Source organism: Rhinichthys klamathensis, unplaced genomic scaffold (assembly GCF_029890125.1).
Source record: "Rhinichthys klamathensis goyatoka isolate OS25496 unplaced genomic scaffold, OSU_Roscu_1.1 h1tg000262l_1, whole genome shotgun sequence".
In the NCBI taxonomy this organism is placed as follows: Eukaryota; Metazoa; Chordata; class Actinopteri; order Cypriniformes; family Leuciscidae; genus Rhinichthys; species Rhinichthys klamathensis.
The window spans coordinates 450,001-467,157 of NW_026606783.1; the positions used below are offsets into that span (position 1 = coordinate 450,001).

General features: G+C 38.3%; 1 protein-coding gene across 1 annotated transcript in view; it reads left to right on the top strand.

Moving 5' to 3' along the window:
• Positions 1-17,157, top strand: part of lipeb (lipase, hormone-sensitive b) — a 32,057-nt gene that overhangs the window by 11,314 nt on the left and 3,586 nt on the right. The window contains 8 exon segments of the mRNA XM_056267717.1: positions 2,428-2,518; positions 2,741-2,767; positions 4,016-4,161; positions 4,987-5,172; positions 5,734-5,886; positions 12,086-12,230; positions 13,887-14,114; positions 15,317-15,457. Coding sequence (XP_056123692.1) covers positions 2,428-2,518; positions 2,741-2,767; positions 4,016-4,161; positions 4,987-5,172; positions 5,734-5,886; positions 12,086-12,230; positions 13,887-14,114; positions 15,317-15,457 — 1,117 coding nt within the window.

A 17,157-nucleotide genomic window follows, 5' to 3' on the forward strand; every position in this document is an offset into this window, starting at 1 on the left:
AAAGGGGTCATATAATGCCATTTTTGTACAAGCTAATATAATTCTTTGGGGTCTAAATTAAAAGTTTGTAATATACTTTAATTAAAAATTCTCATTAGTATTGTAAGAAAACACTTATTTTACCTGGTCAAAAACAGCTCTGTTTTCAGCACGCCGTTTCAGTGCATATGACTTTAAAGGTGCCCTAGAATGTTTTTTTTTATTATTTTATAATGTTTCCTGGGTTGCCCTTATAATGTTAGTATGTTTTTTAGATCAAAAATAATCATAATTTAGAAATAAATGGCATTTTTCCTAGCCTGCTTTTAGCCTCTGATTTGAACACTCTGTTTGAAGGGGCGTGTCTGCTGTGGGATTCAGTGTAACCGCGGCCACTGCTGTGATTGGCTGACATGCTTGCATATGAAATAGCTACGCATTACATGTGAAACTCTCTCGAATACTTTTACTACTGCTATTATACGTTTTTACTATAACAGCTATCGAGATTAACGAATCGTGAGATGTTTTTAAAGTATTTAGATCTATTCCCATCACATAAAATGTTGCCGTGATGAGCATTGAGCAGATGACAGTGTGTTGATCGCGAGAATGAAGATCTTATCATTGCAAAGCAGTTTCTGCACTCTCTCTAATGCTTTCACCAATGCAAACACGATGATGTAAATACAGTAAGAGCTTCGTTGTGCAGTAACGTGCGTCATTGAATTCATAACGAGTTTGGCAAGTGTCCAGATAAACTCGCGCTGTGTGGAAAGATTGTTCTTTGATCGCTTTCTGTATATAATTTGTTCACAATTTAAATACGATTATTTTCATCCTACTAAAAGAAACGATGTGAAGTTGATATTTTAGTCACTGGCTTGACTTACTGATGCATAAACAGTATTGAACGATTTTGAGAGAAAGATTACCTGTCTGAACTTGAACAATTACACATCAGAAAGTGTTGCTTGGTAGCTCGATCCGAGGCCAGCTCTGTATTGGCCCAAGTTGAGGAAACAGTTGGTGAAATGTTTGGAAATTTCCAGAGAAAATAAAATTAACCCATTGTTTCTTCAGAGGCTCAGATGAAGGAACTAAAAAATACTTTTGTGTTCATGTGTACATCCAAACACTGAGCAACTGCCATGCTTCGGCTGCGCAGTTCCGCCTGGCATTGAGGGCTGGCATATGCAAATATTTGGAGGCGTACATATTAATGATCCCGACTGTTGCGTCACAGTCGGGTATATGTGGAGATTCGCCTGTTTTTCAGGGGTGTTTTTCAAAAACGAGATTTAACTTAGAAGGAGAAAACAATGGTGTTTGAGACTCCCTGTATGTCATGTCCATGTACTGAACTCTTGTTATTTAACTATGCTAACATAAATTCAATTTCACATTCTAGGGCACCTTTAAATGATAATGAGTTTTGCTCACCCCGCCTCTCTGTTCTGCGCATACACCGTTTGTAACACAATAACCATAACGCGTTGTTCAGTATAAACGTGGGATTATGAATTATATTGAGAACGTTGTACATAGAAAACATGCTGTAATGTACCCTGAGTGTAAACCGACGCATTCATCGTGAAGCGTGCAGCTAGCGATTTGCAAAGATTAATCTAAATATTAATATAAAGATTAATAAAACGTTACACTCACTTTAGTTCTTCTGAAGGTTCAGCAGGAACACGAATAGGTTCCGATCCTTTATTCAGGTCCAGCTTCTTAGCAAAACCAGCTTTATACTGACCCTCCTTTATAAAGCAGTCCACTGAGAAATGATTCGCGCAAACATGAGAGCATTGACGTTGCTCGTGGGGAATATTCCCTTCGAAAACAGAACTCAGCCACTGCGTCTTCAGCGGTTCGGATTTAGGAACATTAAAATGACTGCTGTGTTATTGCACCCAAGAACAGAACACCACAATCGCTTAGACGGCATTCTGCTCATAGACAGTGCTCCAGCATATCAATAATGACCGCGCCGATCCGCGCGGACTATGATTGACAGGACGAGCGAGGGCGGGTCTGTGTTGAATCGCTGCTGTCAATCAACAATCGCGGGAGGGGCGTCCGACCGTGTGACGTCACACGGTCGAACGGCTTGATTTGAGGCAGGGGAAAACAAATAAGGAGATTAAAACAAAAACACTGGATGGATTTTTATCATTATATGATGGTTCTGTACAGGCACTGCCAACACACATTTCAGTACAATCAACTTGTAAAAGTGCATGTACCATTATATGACCCCTTTAAGAAATGTTTCTTGAGCACCAAATCAGCATATTAGAGGGATTTCTGAAGGATCATATGACACAAAATTGTAATAATATTTCACAATATTACCATTTTTGTGTATTTCAGCTTTGGTCTATCAAGTATTTTTAAAATATTTTTCATGTTTTAAGATAAATATCTTGTTCTCTTTCCTTTTAGTTTACTCCTGCCATCCGTCCATGCCTGCAGTCAATTGCTATTAGCCTGGTTGCTTTTGGGGACAACTACAAGAAGCATCAGTCGGGGATAGGTCAGTAGAGCTGTTACATTCAGCCTGGTCTGATAAACCTTCGCAGTTATGTGCCTCCTGATTCATGAGAACAGGTCACTATTTCACACTACACTACTCTTTGCTAGAGTCTGCACAGCAGGTTTCCCTCTTGTGTTAATTTAGGACACAAAAGTGCAGTTGTATACACTGACCTGCAGAGGCATTCTAATATTGTTTCTTGTGCTGAATGCTGCACTCTAGTGGAGGCAGGAGATATTGCACCATATGGTGAGTAGTTCTCGCAGAGGGTGGTATGGATGAGATACATTTCTGTCCTTCCCAAACCTGTCATCTATTCTGCTAGTATATTACCTTTTTCCTCTTTAGAGATGATTAGCGGCTGTGCCTACTAGGGGTGGGAATCTTTACGCACCTCCCTATCTGATTCTGGGAATCACAATCTGATTTCAAAACAATTTGTGATCTACATTTTTTTCTTATTAATGAGTTTACCGACTTATTGAATATCAAATTTATTTGTGAATGTTTATTAAATTACTTATATATTATAAGTACTTGTACATTTTGAGATGCAAGTGTGTTGTGTTTAACCACTTACAAGGAGTCTTTCACATGAGCATTTAAAAGCAGCTGTCTATTGGTAAATGGGTTTTGTGTATCAAATATATATATATATGGCATTCTAGACAGCATAAATGATGCTTTCGTAGAGCATTTGGAAGAGAAAACCCTGAAATGCATATACCTAAAAACGTTTCTCACAGCGCATATCCTGTGCAATCAAGCCCGCGATTGTCCTTGTATTTCGCTTCAACCCCTTGTATTTCGCTCATGAACCTTAATGCAAGTTTATAGACTTGTTCGATGGTTTTGTGTGTGATTGGTAGCAAGCAGAATATGGCTCTCTTGTGTAGGGGTTCTCAACTCTGGCCCTCGAGGTCTACTTTCCTGCAGAGTTTAGCTCCAACCTTGATCAAACTCACCTGTCTGGATCTTTCTAGTAATCCTAAGGAGCTTAGATGGCTTGTTCAGGTGTGGTTGATTCGGGTTGGAGCAAAACTCAGCAGGAAAGAGGATCTCGAGGGCCAGAGTTGAGAAGCCCTGCTCTAGCGCTCACAAGTGCCATCATAAATATGTAGGGGGAAAAACTAAACTCTGGATCGATTCTGAAGTTTGAGAAGAGAACCGTGATGCATCTGAGAATCTTATTTTTTTTTCTCCCACCCCTAGTTCCTATGCTGTGCTTCAACATGAGAGCAAGACTGGTTACAGATCAGTTGTTACTTTAAGTGTCTATTGATGTTTGTAAATATTAAACTAATTGCTCATGCATGTTTGTCAAGTTAAGATGATCGTGGTCACTATTATTTGTGTGTTTCTGTTTGTCGGAAAACGCAGTTTTATTTCTTCCCCCCCTCCTGTATTACTGTCCATGTAGGATGACCTGGTGTTATATGCTAGTTATGTAGTAGACAGGCATTCATCTAACTGTCTATTTGCCTGTGTTTCTCTCAGGTGTAGCAGCCAGTTCTTTCCTCACCTCTGGGAAGTATGCCATTGACCCTGAACTGAGAGGTCGGGAGTATGAACGCATCACTCAGAACCTGGATGTTCATTTTTGGAAGACATTCTGGAACGTTACAGAGACTGAACTTTTATCAGTTAGTATTAAACATTTGTGTGTTTCAGTTAGGGCATCACAATTAATTGAAAGAAAATTGGTTTGAGATTTTACCTTGTATTATTAAACCACAAAAAAAAAAAAATTGCTGCTTGAAATTAAAGAAATTATGCCTGAAGCATATTACCACTGTAATAATAAAATTGTAATCTTCAAAATAATAATGATAATTCAGTATTGCTATTACTAGTAATATATTAATTACATTACATTACATTACATTATATATTTGAATTGAGGTTAAAAAAAAGTGAATGCAAATTAACACTGGGGCCCCCCAGCTAAATGTGAAATAAAAAAAAATATATATACACAAAATCTTTCCAAACTTTCTACGTTTTAAACGCATTTAAAGGATACTGACAGCAGAGTGTGGGCAAAACATTTTAATCTTGATATCTTAGCTCTTTCAGTAGAAATATGAGATACCAATTGTTTATAAGGCAGTTCAAATTGCTTTGACAATATTTGTCAAATATTCCCTTGAGTTATAAAACTCCTTGCAGCAGTGTCTTTTTAATATACTCGAAAATCTTTTGCTACAGCTGATCAGATCTGATTATGACCAGTCCAAGTTCTCATATTGCAAAGTTCAATTCACATAGTAGAAAAAGCTTTCTCATCTCTCTCTCTCTCTCTCTCTCTCTCTCTCTCTCTCTCTCTCTCTCTCTCTCTCTCTCTCTCTCTCTCTCTCTCTCTCTCTCTCTCTCTCTCTCTCTCTCTCTCTCTCTCTCTCTCTCTCTCTCTCTCTCTCTCTCTCTCTCTCTCTCTCTCTCTCTCTCTCTCTCTCTCTCTCTCTCTCAAGGGTCTGATGTCTATAACGGCCACAGCCGTGAAAGTAAATCGAGCTCTTTCTGTGCCCCCTATGCCCTTTGACCTGCCATTGGTGGCGGATCCCACCCACACGGTGACCGTGTCTCCTCCAGCAGCTCATATCGGCCTGGGGCCTGTGCAGATGAGGTTGATCTCATATGAGCTGAGAGAAGGACAGGTACATACAGTTCATATTGATGTCATTGACAATTTTATTTAGTCTTGAATGATAATCATCTCAACTTTTTCATTTGAACCATAATTTGACTACTTTGTTCTTCAAAGAAAGTAAATTGTCCACTATACATGCTCTTCTCTTGTCAATAAATAAATAACTATGGACAGAAAGCAAGGAATGAATAATGAGGTGTGCTTAGCTAAATTAAGCGGTTAAGCTTTTATCCTTTTATCCTTTACTTAAAGCCCTATAATTCCTGATATACCTCTCTGTGTCATGGGAGGACTTGAATTGGTTGCAATGTAGATGAGTAAGATGTAATGGTGTTTAAAAAGCCTACTTGACTTTTCTTCACACCCTTTGAACTCCTATTGATCCAGCTGAGGCGTAAACGTGTTTAAGAACCATGCGTCTGTAGCGTTTAATTACACGTATCTTGTCTAAATGAGAGTTTTTGTCTGTGTGGGGCACAGAGCTTCAAAGAGATTCAAATGTTCCATAGGTTGCTCTTTATTGTTCTGGTGCTTATAGTCCATTTTATATTTTTATTTTCTATCACAGGACAGTGAGAAATTACTTACACTGTGTCGCTCAGAGGGGGGCCAGATATCTCTTTCTTTGGGCTTAAAGCCGAAGCGCCATCCCCCTTCCCCATGGCTGGTGTTGCACTTCCACGGAGGAGGCTTTGTGGCTCAGACTTCCAAATCACATGAGGTATCTCTTCGCCTCTTCTGTCCTTACACATCCTATATGCCCCCTTTTTCATCCTACCTTAAATCATGCAGACCTGTTACTTTTAAGTCATCAGGCATACGATTTACACCTGAAAATCATATAGACTTACTTTAAATCTAGGAAGCAGAATATCATAGAGCCTTGGGGTGGGAATAAACAATGAAATAAACATAACCCATTGCTATATTTCTTATTAGATTTAAAATAAATAAGTACATTGGACAGTCTCAGTTTTGATGTCATTTCCACCACAACAATTTCCCCCTAATAATTTTTATTTTTAAAAGAACTTTATTTTTGTTTACTAATGTAACAACAATGTTTTGATATGAAAAATGAGACCAGTGATGTGTGAAGAAAGTAATTTCAAGCTGTAATTTTGTTAAATTATATTTAGGATTGATTTTTTTATATATATATATTTAGGATACATAAAATGTTAGCTGTGAAATTAACAGTAGCAAAATAAAAGTGTTTAAAAGTGTAAAAAGGTTTTATTTAAAGTGCCATTTCCAACACAGAATGTGATTAAACAAAATGTCACTTAAGATGTGGTGGAAATGACACTGTGGTGAGAATTTTCAATTTTCCTGTGATTCATGTACTTCCACTGTTGGACATTGTTAGTGGACAAATTAAATTGTTTTTAAGAAAGGTTATTTTTACAGATGTGCCCATAGTTAAATAAATACCAAGATGCTACAGTCTACAGAGCATATTTTACTGTTAGATTTATCCTGAGTGAATAAAGTTGTTCATGGCATATTTATTTGAATTTTGAATACTTTATTATCTTTAGACATTGACTGTAGTCACCCAGGATTCCACTTCTGTGTCTGATTATTCATTTAGTGGTTTTAATAGTGCCTCTTCCTTTATTCAGAGCAGCTTCTTGGCTGCTCAGTATAACTTAGAATATTGGTCATTTGCATTTGATTGTGTCCTGTGTCTCATGCAAAGTATAAGACTTCTGCTCTGTTAAAGTATCATATTATCACTGCACTCATGCAAAATTCACACAAATAACTCACCAGCGGCAGCCTGCATTCTTGACACATTGCATTAGCTGCTTGAACGAGCTCCACTCAACAATGGACACGTTGATATGAAATGTAACTGGCAGTCAGAGCAACATGTTGTGACGCCTGTCAGCACGCATCATTCCTTTAAACTACTAAACAAAACTTAGAGTGAGAACAAGGAAAAAGACTGAAGTATCTGAGAAGAAATATGCTCATTCCCTAAGTGTTTTCTCTAAATGCTTGGTGAGGCATTGATATTCAGGGTGACAGAAGCTACTTGAAATGAACATTTAGTGATGAGTACCATAATTCAGGCTCTTTTCAGCAGTTGTCACACTGAAACCACTTTCTTGAAGCTGGAAACTACAGGAGGTCAGGATTCAGAGAGGAATTAGAAGTGTGAGCTGGGTAAGCAGTTTAGGATTTAGAACTACTTAATTGAGACAAAAGTGAAATAAAGACATAATATAAATAGTCATATGTACTAGATATCAGGATAAAACATACTTCACGTTCATTAATAATGTACGCTACTATTACAATTTGAACATACTACATCTGACATGTTGGCAATGACATTATCATCAATTACAGCCGTGACACTGTTCCCTGCTATATATATGAATATGACAACGCACCCCATGTGGCCTCATGGGATAATTGTGTCCATTGGATACACACTTTCAAATCTTGGTGGAAAAGTAGGTAATCTGGGTATTTTTACACACTGTGTGCCTTAGTCAGGAGGCCAAAACTGATATTAAAACTTGCCGGACACTTTTTGGTACAAACATACAACCTATCCAGTATTTATATTTAACCCCTCAACATGTGTTATAGCCAGGTTGTCAGCTTAGAAAATGTTTGTTTTTCCATTTTAACACTATATTCTTAGAAATGGTAAAAGCGGATTTTATTTTTTACCAAAGTGCTTTCTATTTTCTTCCATGTTACCTACTGTAATGTTGGGCAAATGTGCAATATAATCCAATTTATGTGCAAGCATAATCATTAAAAAATAATAATCAATAAATACCACAAGAGTATCACACCACACCACAAGGGGCTCTGTTGTGTCAGCACAGCTGTGATTTGGCATGAGGCAGCAGATCCAGAGAAGATGATCACAGCAGGTGTCAACAGTCTGAACAAAACTTTATTAAGGAGTGAATCACACAATCACACAACAGATTAACTTGGTCTATTTGTCTACACAAACATTTACGTCAAACAAAACTGGAAAGGTTGCTGGAGGATTGGTAGGCATCACTCGAAATGAGACGGCTAGAAACCATTGGTCCATCACCTACAATGAACGTGCATCTTTAGCACAGGACACTAGATCCCTGTTTGGACTGACACATGATGGAGAAGATGATGAAGACAACCACAAAGACTGCCTTCCATCAAGACTCAGAAGGGATAATGATGTCATTTCAACTTGTAGACCAATTCCAGAGATACCATGTCTTCCAACTGGAGAATATGTATGAGTTGGTGTCTTTGACAACCAGTGATGTTGCTTCAGAAGATATACTGAATGACCTAACACATGCTGCAGAGTCTGGGAAACAAATGGTAACTGAGCTGGTGAAAAACACAATGAATCTATTGTGAGCACAATGAACACAAACTTCCATAACAGCCTCACTAAGAGAAAACTCAAAACATTCTCAAATCTTTACAGAACAGACAGCAAACTTGGAAAACTCAAATCCAAGTGTGTGAAGCCTGACATGGATATTTTCCATCACATCATTGTATCCATGGACAGTGGCAGAGAGGTTAACATAGATGGGCTCCTCCAAGAAGAACTGTGCGCAGTCCCCCTTTCACTTGCCACAACAGAGTCAGTGCTCAGACCTACTAGCAAAGCTGACTTAGCCACCATACTACAAGCTGGCGCAAAAGAGACGGGGCTAAGTCCATCTCTTGTGAGAACATGCACTATCATTGATGGGATGGCTTTAGTAAGAGCAATAGGAAAACCTCAAAATGCATCAACCTTTGGGGATTATGCTGACATTTTCATACAGAAAGTGACTGGCAATCTACATGGGAACATTACTAGAGTGGATCTAGTCTTTGATCAGTACCTACAGAACTCCATAAAGGGTGGAACAAGAGCAAAACGCAGCACCACGCAGCGAAAAATTCGCACCATTGTAAGTAATGATGTAAAGATGCCAGCTAACTGGAATAGTTTCATTGAAATGGACGAAAACAAGGCCAACCTGACACAATTCATTTCAATTGAACTTGAAAGGCATGTCATTCAGTATGGTCTTGAAATTGTAATAAGTGGGGGATTTGATGATGCTGAAAAAGTGGCAACAGCAGCTGGGATTGATGTTTCCCACCTACGGGCTGCACACGAAGAAGCAGATACCCGCATATTGCTACATGCTGTTGATGCCACAACCAAAGGGTATGAGAGGCTCATCATTCAGTGCAGAGACACAGATGTACTGTTGTTGCTTCTTGTGTTTGCACACCTGCTGAGCCCAGAAATTTGGATGAAAGCAGGAACTGCTTCATTAAAGTGCATGATATTATAATGTCAAATGAGATTCTTGATGGTCTGTTGGCATTTCATACCATCACTGGATGTGACACTACCAGTCACTTCACTGGAATAGGAAAAAGGACGGCGTGGAAAGTGTTCCAGCAGTGCCCTCATCTTCTCCACAACTTTGGTGAGGATGAAGTACCAAGTCCAGCTACTCTATCCTCAGCAGAACAGTTTGTCTGCAAACTGTATGATCCAAAAACGACCAGCACTTCAATCCATGATGTTCGCTGTGCCCTGTTTCGGAAAGTGAAAGCCAATGTGGATACTTTACCACCAACTCAGGATGCCTTGTCTCTGCACCTCATGAGGGCCCACTATCAAACAAAGGTTTGGAAACAGTCAGTTGTGACCCATCCACAGTTGCCCTCACCAACCAGTTGTTGTTGGCACATGAAGGATGGAATGCTTGTCCCCCAGCTTTTAACCAAATAACTTGTACAGGCCCGGTGCTTGGAGCTGACGATATGTGGATGCAAGGAAAGTGGAATTTTTTGCAGTGGGGCATGTGGGTGTGCCTGTGCAGCTTGGTGCAAGAATACTCAGGTACTTGCGTCATTATTATTGGGTTTTTGCCACATTATTTGCAACTATATTGTTTCAGATTATTTGGCATGATATTGTTTTTCCTGTTTTGTAGATTAGATTTATATTATGCCCTTGGATGCATGCATTGCATGTTTTGTATTGGGAAGGTATTCATGATCAAAACAGTATATTCTTCTTTTGTGTCCCTGACCAGGACTCAGATTGAGCACATGGACATGGTCCCTGCCTTCTGTTGGCTGCCTACCTGAGTGCCACTGCTTTGTTGGGGAAAAACATACCTTTGCCATATGACTATTACATAGTTATTACTACTAACTAGTTCCTAACCGCTAACCCTAAAAGAAGTGAGAGAGAAGTTATGTTAGGATGGAATTAATAACTATAGTGATATGTCAATTAAATATAATTTGTGTTACAACCTGGTACATTAATGAAGTCAAATAGCACCACAGACCACCATCTACAGTTCTACATATCCGCCTTGACATTAAAGTATTATAACTTGTGCAGCATTGCACTGTCTCTCCCTACAAGCTTTAAACTTGTCTTGACTCATTCTCATAGATAGGGATACTGGTTGATAGAGGTTTTGGGATACTATTGTTAGATTTTGCTGTATTTGGCCGAGCAGTGGTTTGGGTGGCTCGCCAATGTATTAGATTTCTCCAATACATGAAATAAGTAAGCTTGACCAGTTATTGTGGGGAGAAGAATTTATTGAAGGTTTGTAGTGTAGCAGTCCTTCAGCAGTGATGTTAGCATGTCGCCTTCAACAATCTTAACCCAAAGTTCTGTCTGTGAGACAGAACTTTATACATGATGGGCTACAAACAATAGAAAACTGTTAGGGCCTCCCACAGGAGATAGATCTACCCTGCAATCTACTCTGTGCAATGCTGTTTCTTTGTCATTCACATCAATCAGTTTCTGTGGGCCATACACCTTTACAGACACAGATAGAGTTGATTACATCTAAAGCATAGTTGATTAAATCTAAGGCAGAGTCACAATGTAAATTAATCTGATGACTGAAAATACAAAATCTATCACTATGTTATGTTTCCAAGCTGATATTCACTTTTAAAAATGGTTCTCTTTAGGCGGAGATATTTTTTTTTATGTTCTAGTTCTGTTGTCTCTTACACTGTACAATAAATGTTCATTCTGATGAGTGTTGGCATTCATTACCATTTTTATGTATATGGTCCTTGTGGTTGTGGAGATATTCAACATTTATTGTTGGCATGTCGTGTTGAGCAGGAAACCAATAAATTGGCCTGAAATTGCTTGTACAAGTCACAAAACAAATTCAGCTTGACAACCACCCTAATATCTTACCTATCGGTGTCTTCTAACTAAAAAATTGGGTGACAGCTTGTACATGTCCGCAAAAGTCTTAACGGAAGCCCTTTTCAGAATTGGCATATTATTATATTTAGATATGCTCCACATTTGATGTATTGCTTTTCACATACTATCTAGTAAGTATGGAGCCATATTCAGACTCTGGATAAGTGAGTATAGTATTAAGGATTTGGTGTATTTCTGAGTGAAATGAGAAAAACATGCAGGGCAGGATTGGTTGGATTGTAGAAAGTGGGAGTTGCAAACTAAATGGAGGCAGATCTGAATGCAAGTTTGCAATCAGTTGTGGAATGACAGTTTGCTGGAGGGAAGGGATTGAAAACTTATGGACCAGCACCAGAGTACACGTCGTCTAGGAAGGGATGTCTTTCTGGGGGAGAGCATGTTAATTTTTTTATTTAAAAAAATGTTGAATGAATTAAAGCAATCTGCACTGAAAAAATCAGTAATATTAATGCTGCAACATTCCATAAAAAATAAGAATTGTCAGTTTTGAATTTGACATTAAACCAAACAAATACCATATTCCCTGTAAAGTACGAAGAACAAAAGGAAGAAATAACTAAACCTGAAAATCCTGGTGTGAATTTTTCATCATAGTTTATGATTTCTAATCCCTAAAAATGTATTATTTTTCTAATTTCTAATTCTTTTTTTTTCTCTTTCTTTCCAGCCATATCTGAAGAGCTGGTCTCAAGACCTGAATGCCCCCGTCCTTTCAGTGGACTATTCTCTGGCCCCTGAGGCCCCGTTTCCTCGGGCTTTAGAGGAATGTTTCTATGCCTACTGCTGGGCGATCAAGAACCACAACCTGCTAGGTGAGCGGAATAGCAACTTCTTTATACTTCCTTATCACATGATATTGTGATTCATATTTGTTTCTTAAAGTTGTGATGAAACGGAAGTAGCGACAGATATTTTTTCCGTATTGTAACGTACATCTGAGTGTTGCGGCGCTTATCAAAAAAGGCGGGGACTTGGTTTTATCCATCGTTCGTTGATTGGATTTTGGGATGTCGGTGTTGCTTTGAAAAGTGGAGGCAGGTGAACGTGAGCTTGCAGGAGCGGGGTTTAAGCAAATTAAATGATTAGAGAAGTCCTGCACATGTCACCAGAGAGAAGTCTTTTGTTTTCACCAGAAGGTCTGTTTATGACATTTTGATTAAACATTAGAGGTCAAAACACCCTTTTTGGTCCCACTTTATTTTAAGTGGCTTTAAGTACTATGTACTTACATCAAAAAATAAGTACAATGTACTTATTGTGTTCATGTTGTATTGTAAAACACTTTTGCTGCTATTGAGGTGTGATACGGGTAAGGTTAGGGACAGGTGTGGTGGTATGGGTAGGTTAAACGGTGGGTTAAGGTGTAAGGTAAGGGTCAACTGTGTAATTACAAATGTAATTACATAAATTAATTACAGCTGTAATTACATGCTGGTATTTTTAAAAAATATTAGTACAATGTAAAAACATGTATGTACACTAAGTCCATTGTATCAAATTATTAATTCAATGTAAGTACATAGTACTTAAAGCCACTTAATATAAAGTGGGACCTTTTTTTTTTTTAAATAAAACGCACACGATGAAAATTGATGGGGTTAATTTTCATTGCATGCCCACTTTAAGCCTCCTTTAAGTACACAGTTTGTTGCTGGTTCATTTTCAGTGGAGTTGGCAGTCAACCTTTTTTGTCCCAAAAATCTTAATTACACCAGCACACGTCAAGCATGATTTTGTCTTTTCATGGTTGACATTGAACAATCTGAGGTGATTTTATTCATGACCAATAAAACGGCATTTAGCTTTTATGTGGTCCTTCAGCTTTTATGAGTGCAAAACCTGCACTCCAACCCACATACGAAAATGAGTTTCTTATAGAATGTCAGAAAACATTTTGCAGAGAAATATTTTATTTTAATCATTTAATTCTGTTAGTTTTATTACCACTTTAATGAAACTGAATACAACATTTATAATAATTGCATCATCCATCTACCAGACTGCTTTTTACATTTTTTTAAATGTTGAACTTTTTTTGACATTGTATGATTCACTTGATTAGTCCTTAATAAAACTGATTAAGCTACAAGACAAGTGAAATTGCCCGACTTGACGATCTGTTGTACTGTGATGGTGTCGAGATCCCTCAGGGAACAAAGATGCCTATTGAAACTCAGCTCACACTCGGTCTGATTACAGCAGCGTAAACATATTCATCATTCAGTGTTCTCTCACCTCCGCTATGTGTCTCAGGATCATGACGCAGGTCTTGCACTTCTAATAATTCTCTTTTGGTGTGAAAACCACACCACATCAGTGATAAAAATGTGACCTAATTTTAGAATTATGGAGTGTATTTATCTTCTTGATTCTCTAAATAATTTATTTGATTTGACCTATTGCTCGTTACTTCATTTTCTGCTTTGCGCCCCCTTTCTAATTATCCTCTGTGCCCCTCTCTTCCTCAGGTTGGACCGGTGAGCGTGTGTGTTTGGCCGGTGACAGCGCAGGAGGAAACCTGTGTGTGACTGTGTCGATGCGGGCCGCTGCTCACGGAGTGCGCATGCCGGATGGCATCGTCGCTGCTTACCCCGCTACACTGCTCACCGTGTACGCCTCGCCATCCCGCCTGCTCACCCTCATAGACCCTCTGTTACCCCTCAGTGTGCTCTCACGCTGCCTCAGTGCTTACGCAGGTCAGTCTGGAACCGTAATAGGTTTTTATGGCAAATAGTGCTGTGTTGTGACTCAGGTTATTAGCAAGCTGGAATGGTCAGGTCTGATGCATAATTTATCACTGGTAAAAATTTAGCATATTCACAATTTAGGGAGTGCAGACACCTTTAATGATGATGAATGATTTCAACAAGTAAAGTTAAGTGAAGCCACACACATCAGTAATTGATTAATAGGTTTGTATTTTGTTATAAATGATTTGATTAGTAGTGTTTTCAATCATAGTAATGATAAAGTTAAATCAATGGCCCAAGGCTTGTATTGTCTTTTCTCTGCAGGTTAAGTGTAGCAATATTTTCTTTCTGTTATAGTAGTACTGGATACTAGGGGTGTAAGGATACTCTCATGTCACGATTGGATACATATCACGATTCTTAACTCACGATACGATATTATTGCGATACTCCAAGACATATGGTAAAAGGTTAACAAAAAATGTACTGTTGATTAAAATGCTAAATTTGGAATTACATTGGGGGTGTTAATGAATAGGCTTGGACTTGGTGCTGGTAACCCAATGCACAGGACAATGGTGACACCAGAATAAAAATATTCATGATTCTGGAGCTGAAAATCGAATTATTTTAGATTAATATGCTTGCACTCTTTCACTGACTAGATATATTTAAAATAATGTAGTATATAAGTAATATTTAGACATAGTATAGTAATATAATAGACATTTGGCACTATCAGGACATATTCCCCAATTGCATTATACATTATATTATATATAGTAGTTTAATGTAGTACTGACACTAAAACTCTGAAAACGTAAAAATTTTCACGCACAGTCATTTTCATTTTGGGTGATTTTTACGTAATGCATATTGTCACTATCCACTATACATGTTGTTGTATTTTTGTATAGCGATAAATTGTTACACCCCTACTGGATATTTAGTCTACAGTATCTAAAATGCTTCTATTTTGATATTTTATTTTAACACTTATTTTTTACAGATTATAATATAAGAATGTCTTCGCATTAGCATTCGCCTTTTTGCTTTTATGAAAGCTCCACAAGATATTTGTTACATTTGCATTTTTGTTTTTGTTTATTTGTTTGTTTATATATTGATTGAATCCTTCACATTCGATTTTTCCATCCCTACTGTATGTTAATTGCTTTTTCCCCTTTGTCCTTCTCTGCTGTGTTTAGGCACAGATCCACAGGTGGAGAAGCAGGTGGAGAAGGTGAGCACTTTGAGCATGGTGAGGAGAGATACTGCCTTGCTGCTCCGAGACTTCAAACAGGGGGCCTCCAACTGGATCCATTCTCTGCTGGATAGAGGAAGTGCAGGTACATGTTTTACTCATTGTGCCTAGTGTGTCTAAAACGGTATTATCAATATGTCTTTTTGTGATAATAATCCCTACACACACGGATGATGATGCCTTTGTTATAGTGCAGCTAGCTAATTATTTGATCTGTTTTAATTAGGTTTAAATTAAGGCACACAAATCCCTCGTAGCACTCTGCTTTGCTTGATATAATTGGCTCCATGGTGATAATAGCCATTTGTTCAGAGCTATATGTGGTAGCTTCTGAACTCATTCTCCAGCTTGTGGTGCATGACCCACAGATGGTTTTGTGGAAAGTGGTCCTTCTGAGCATCTGCTGACTGAAGGCTTCTGAATGGAGCCCCTGATTCAGTCTGTATCTGTCATCTGTTGTTATAGCATACCTGGAAGGCTAATGTATGCATGGTCCCACAACCCAATTGTCTTTTGTGTCACAACTCCACAATTCCTTCCTCTTCTCTCTACAGCAGTATTATGTTTTACTAACTCGGCACCCCTTTGGCCTCAGTGATCTTCCCCGTGATATTGCAACAACTGTAGTTCAGCCCCACCTCCCCTGCTTCAGTTGGTTGCTACCAATTATTTTAAAATTGTTATAATTATATTAGAATCCTATACTCTTTTGTCTATGAGAATGAAAAATGCAACACTAAACACTAAAAGGATTTTTAAATGCTAAAGGTGAATTTTGGCATCACAATATTACAGAATGAAAAAATTTTTCTATTTGCTAAAGATTACATAAAACGGTGTTATTAAATATGTTGTTAGATGACAGCAAAGGTTCTCTAAATGAGCGAGCACAGTTAAATATGCAATATTGATGAATTAAAAAATCTCTAATATTTGGCAATAATAGATATGGTACTGATGTTTTGCACAAATGCTCACCTCTGACTGTACTGCATTTTTATTCTTATTTTTATTGTGGTTTTGATTGCATAGTCACCCAGCTGAACTGAAAAGCTAATAATAACCATCTCAAACAAAGCCCTTTGTAATGGTTTCACATACTGCGTTGTGCCAAATGCTCATCGGTTTTTAAGTCAATGGTTTAAATGGGCTACTATCAACCCTAGATCTCATATCATTTGAGTTCATTAGCTCTCACAGAGAGAGAAAGTGTAGGGCTGTGCAGGATGTCAATGCAGTGTGGCTAAAAGGCATCATTAGTGTGGTGTCACACACAACACAAAGCATTCTAATTGCCTCATGATGGCCATGAATTCATTATTCACTATACCAGCATAGCTGAGCATAGTTTTTCACAAGATCATGGCTATGGCCAATACAGCTGTGTTGTGGCTGGTCAGTTGTGTGTGTTAATGTCTGTTTGTATGGTAGTTTGAGGGCCTTAATATTTTCCTGAATGTCTGTTTAATGCCACACACATGCACTTCACTTCACAGTCACATGCCTTACCTCTCTCCCTGGCAACTGTTTCCTCGCCAACAGCCTCCACCAATGTCCAATGAGGGTCTTTGTAATCCCCCACCCCTGTTGCTTAAAATTCCTACTCTGCCCATTTGTACTCCTTTTACATATTTATTTACTTTCTCATTTTGCCTTTCTACATATTTGCATTGAGTAATGTTTCTGGAAGCATATCTGCTCTCTATAAGATTTCGAAGAGGAATTTCCTCTTTTCCAGCTTAGAAATTGCTCTCATCACAATTGCTCTCATCACGTGGAAAAAAC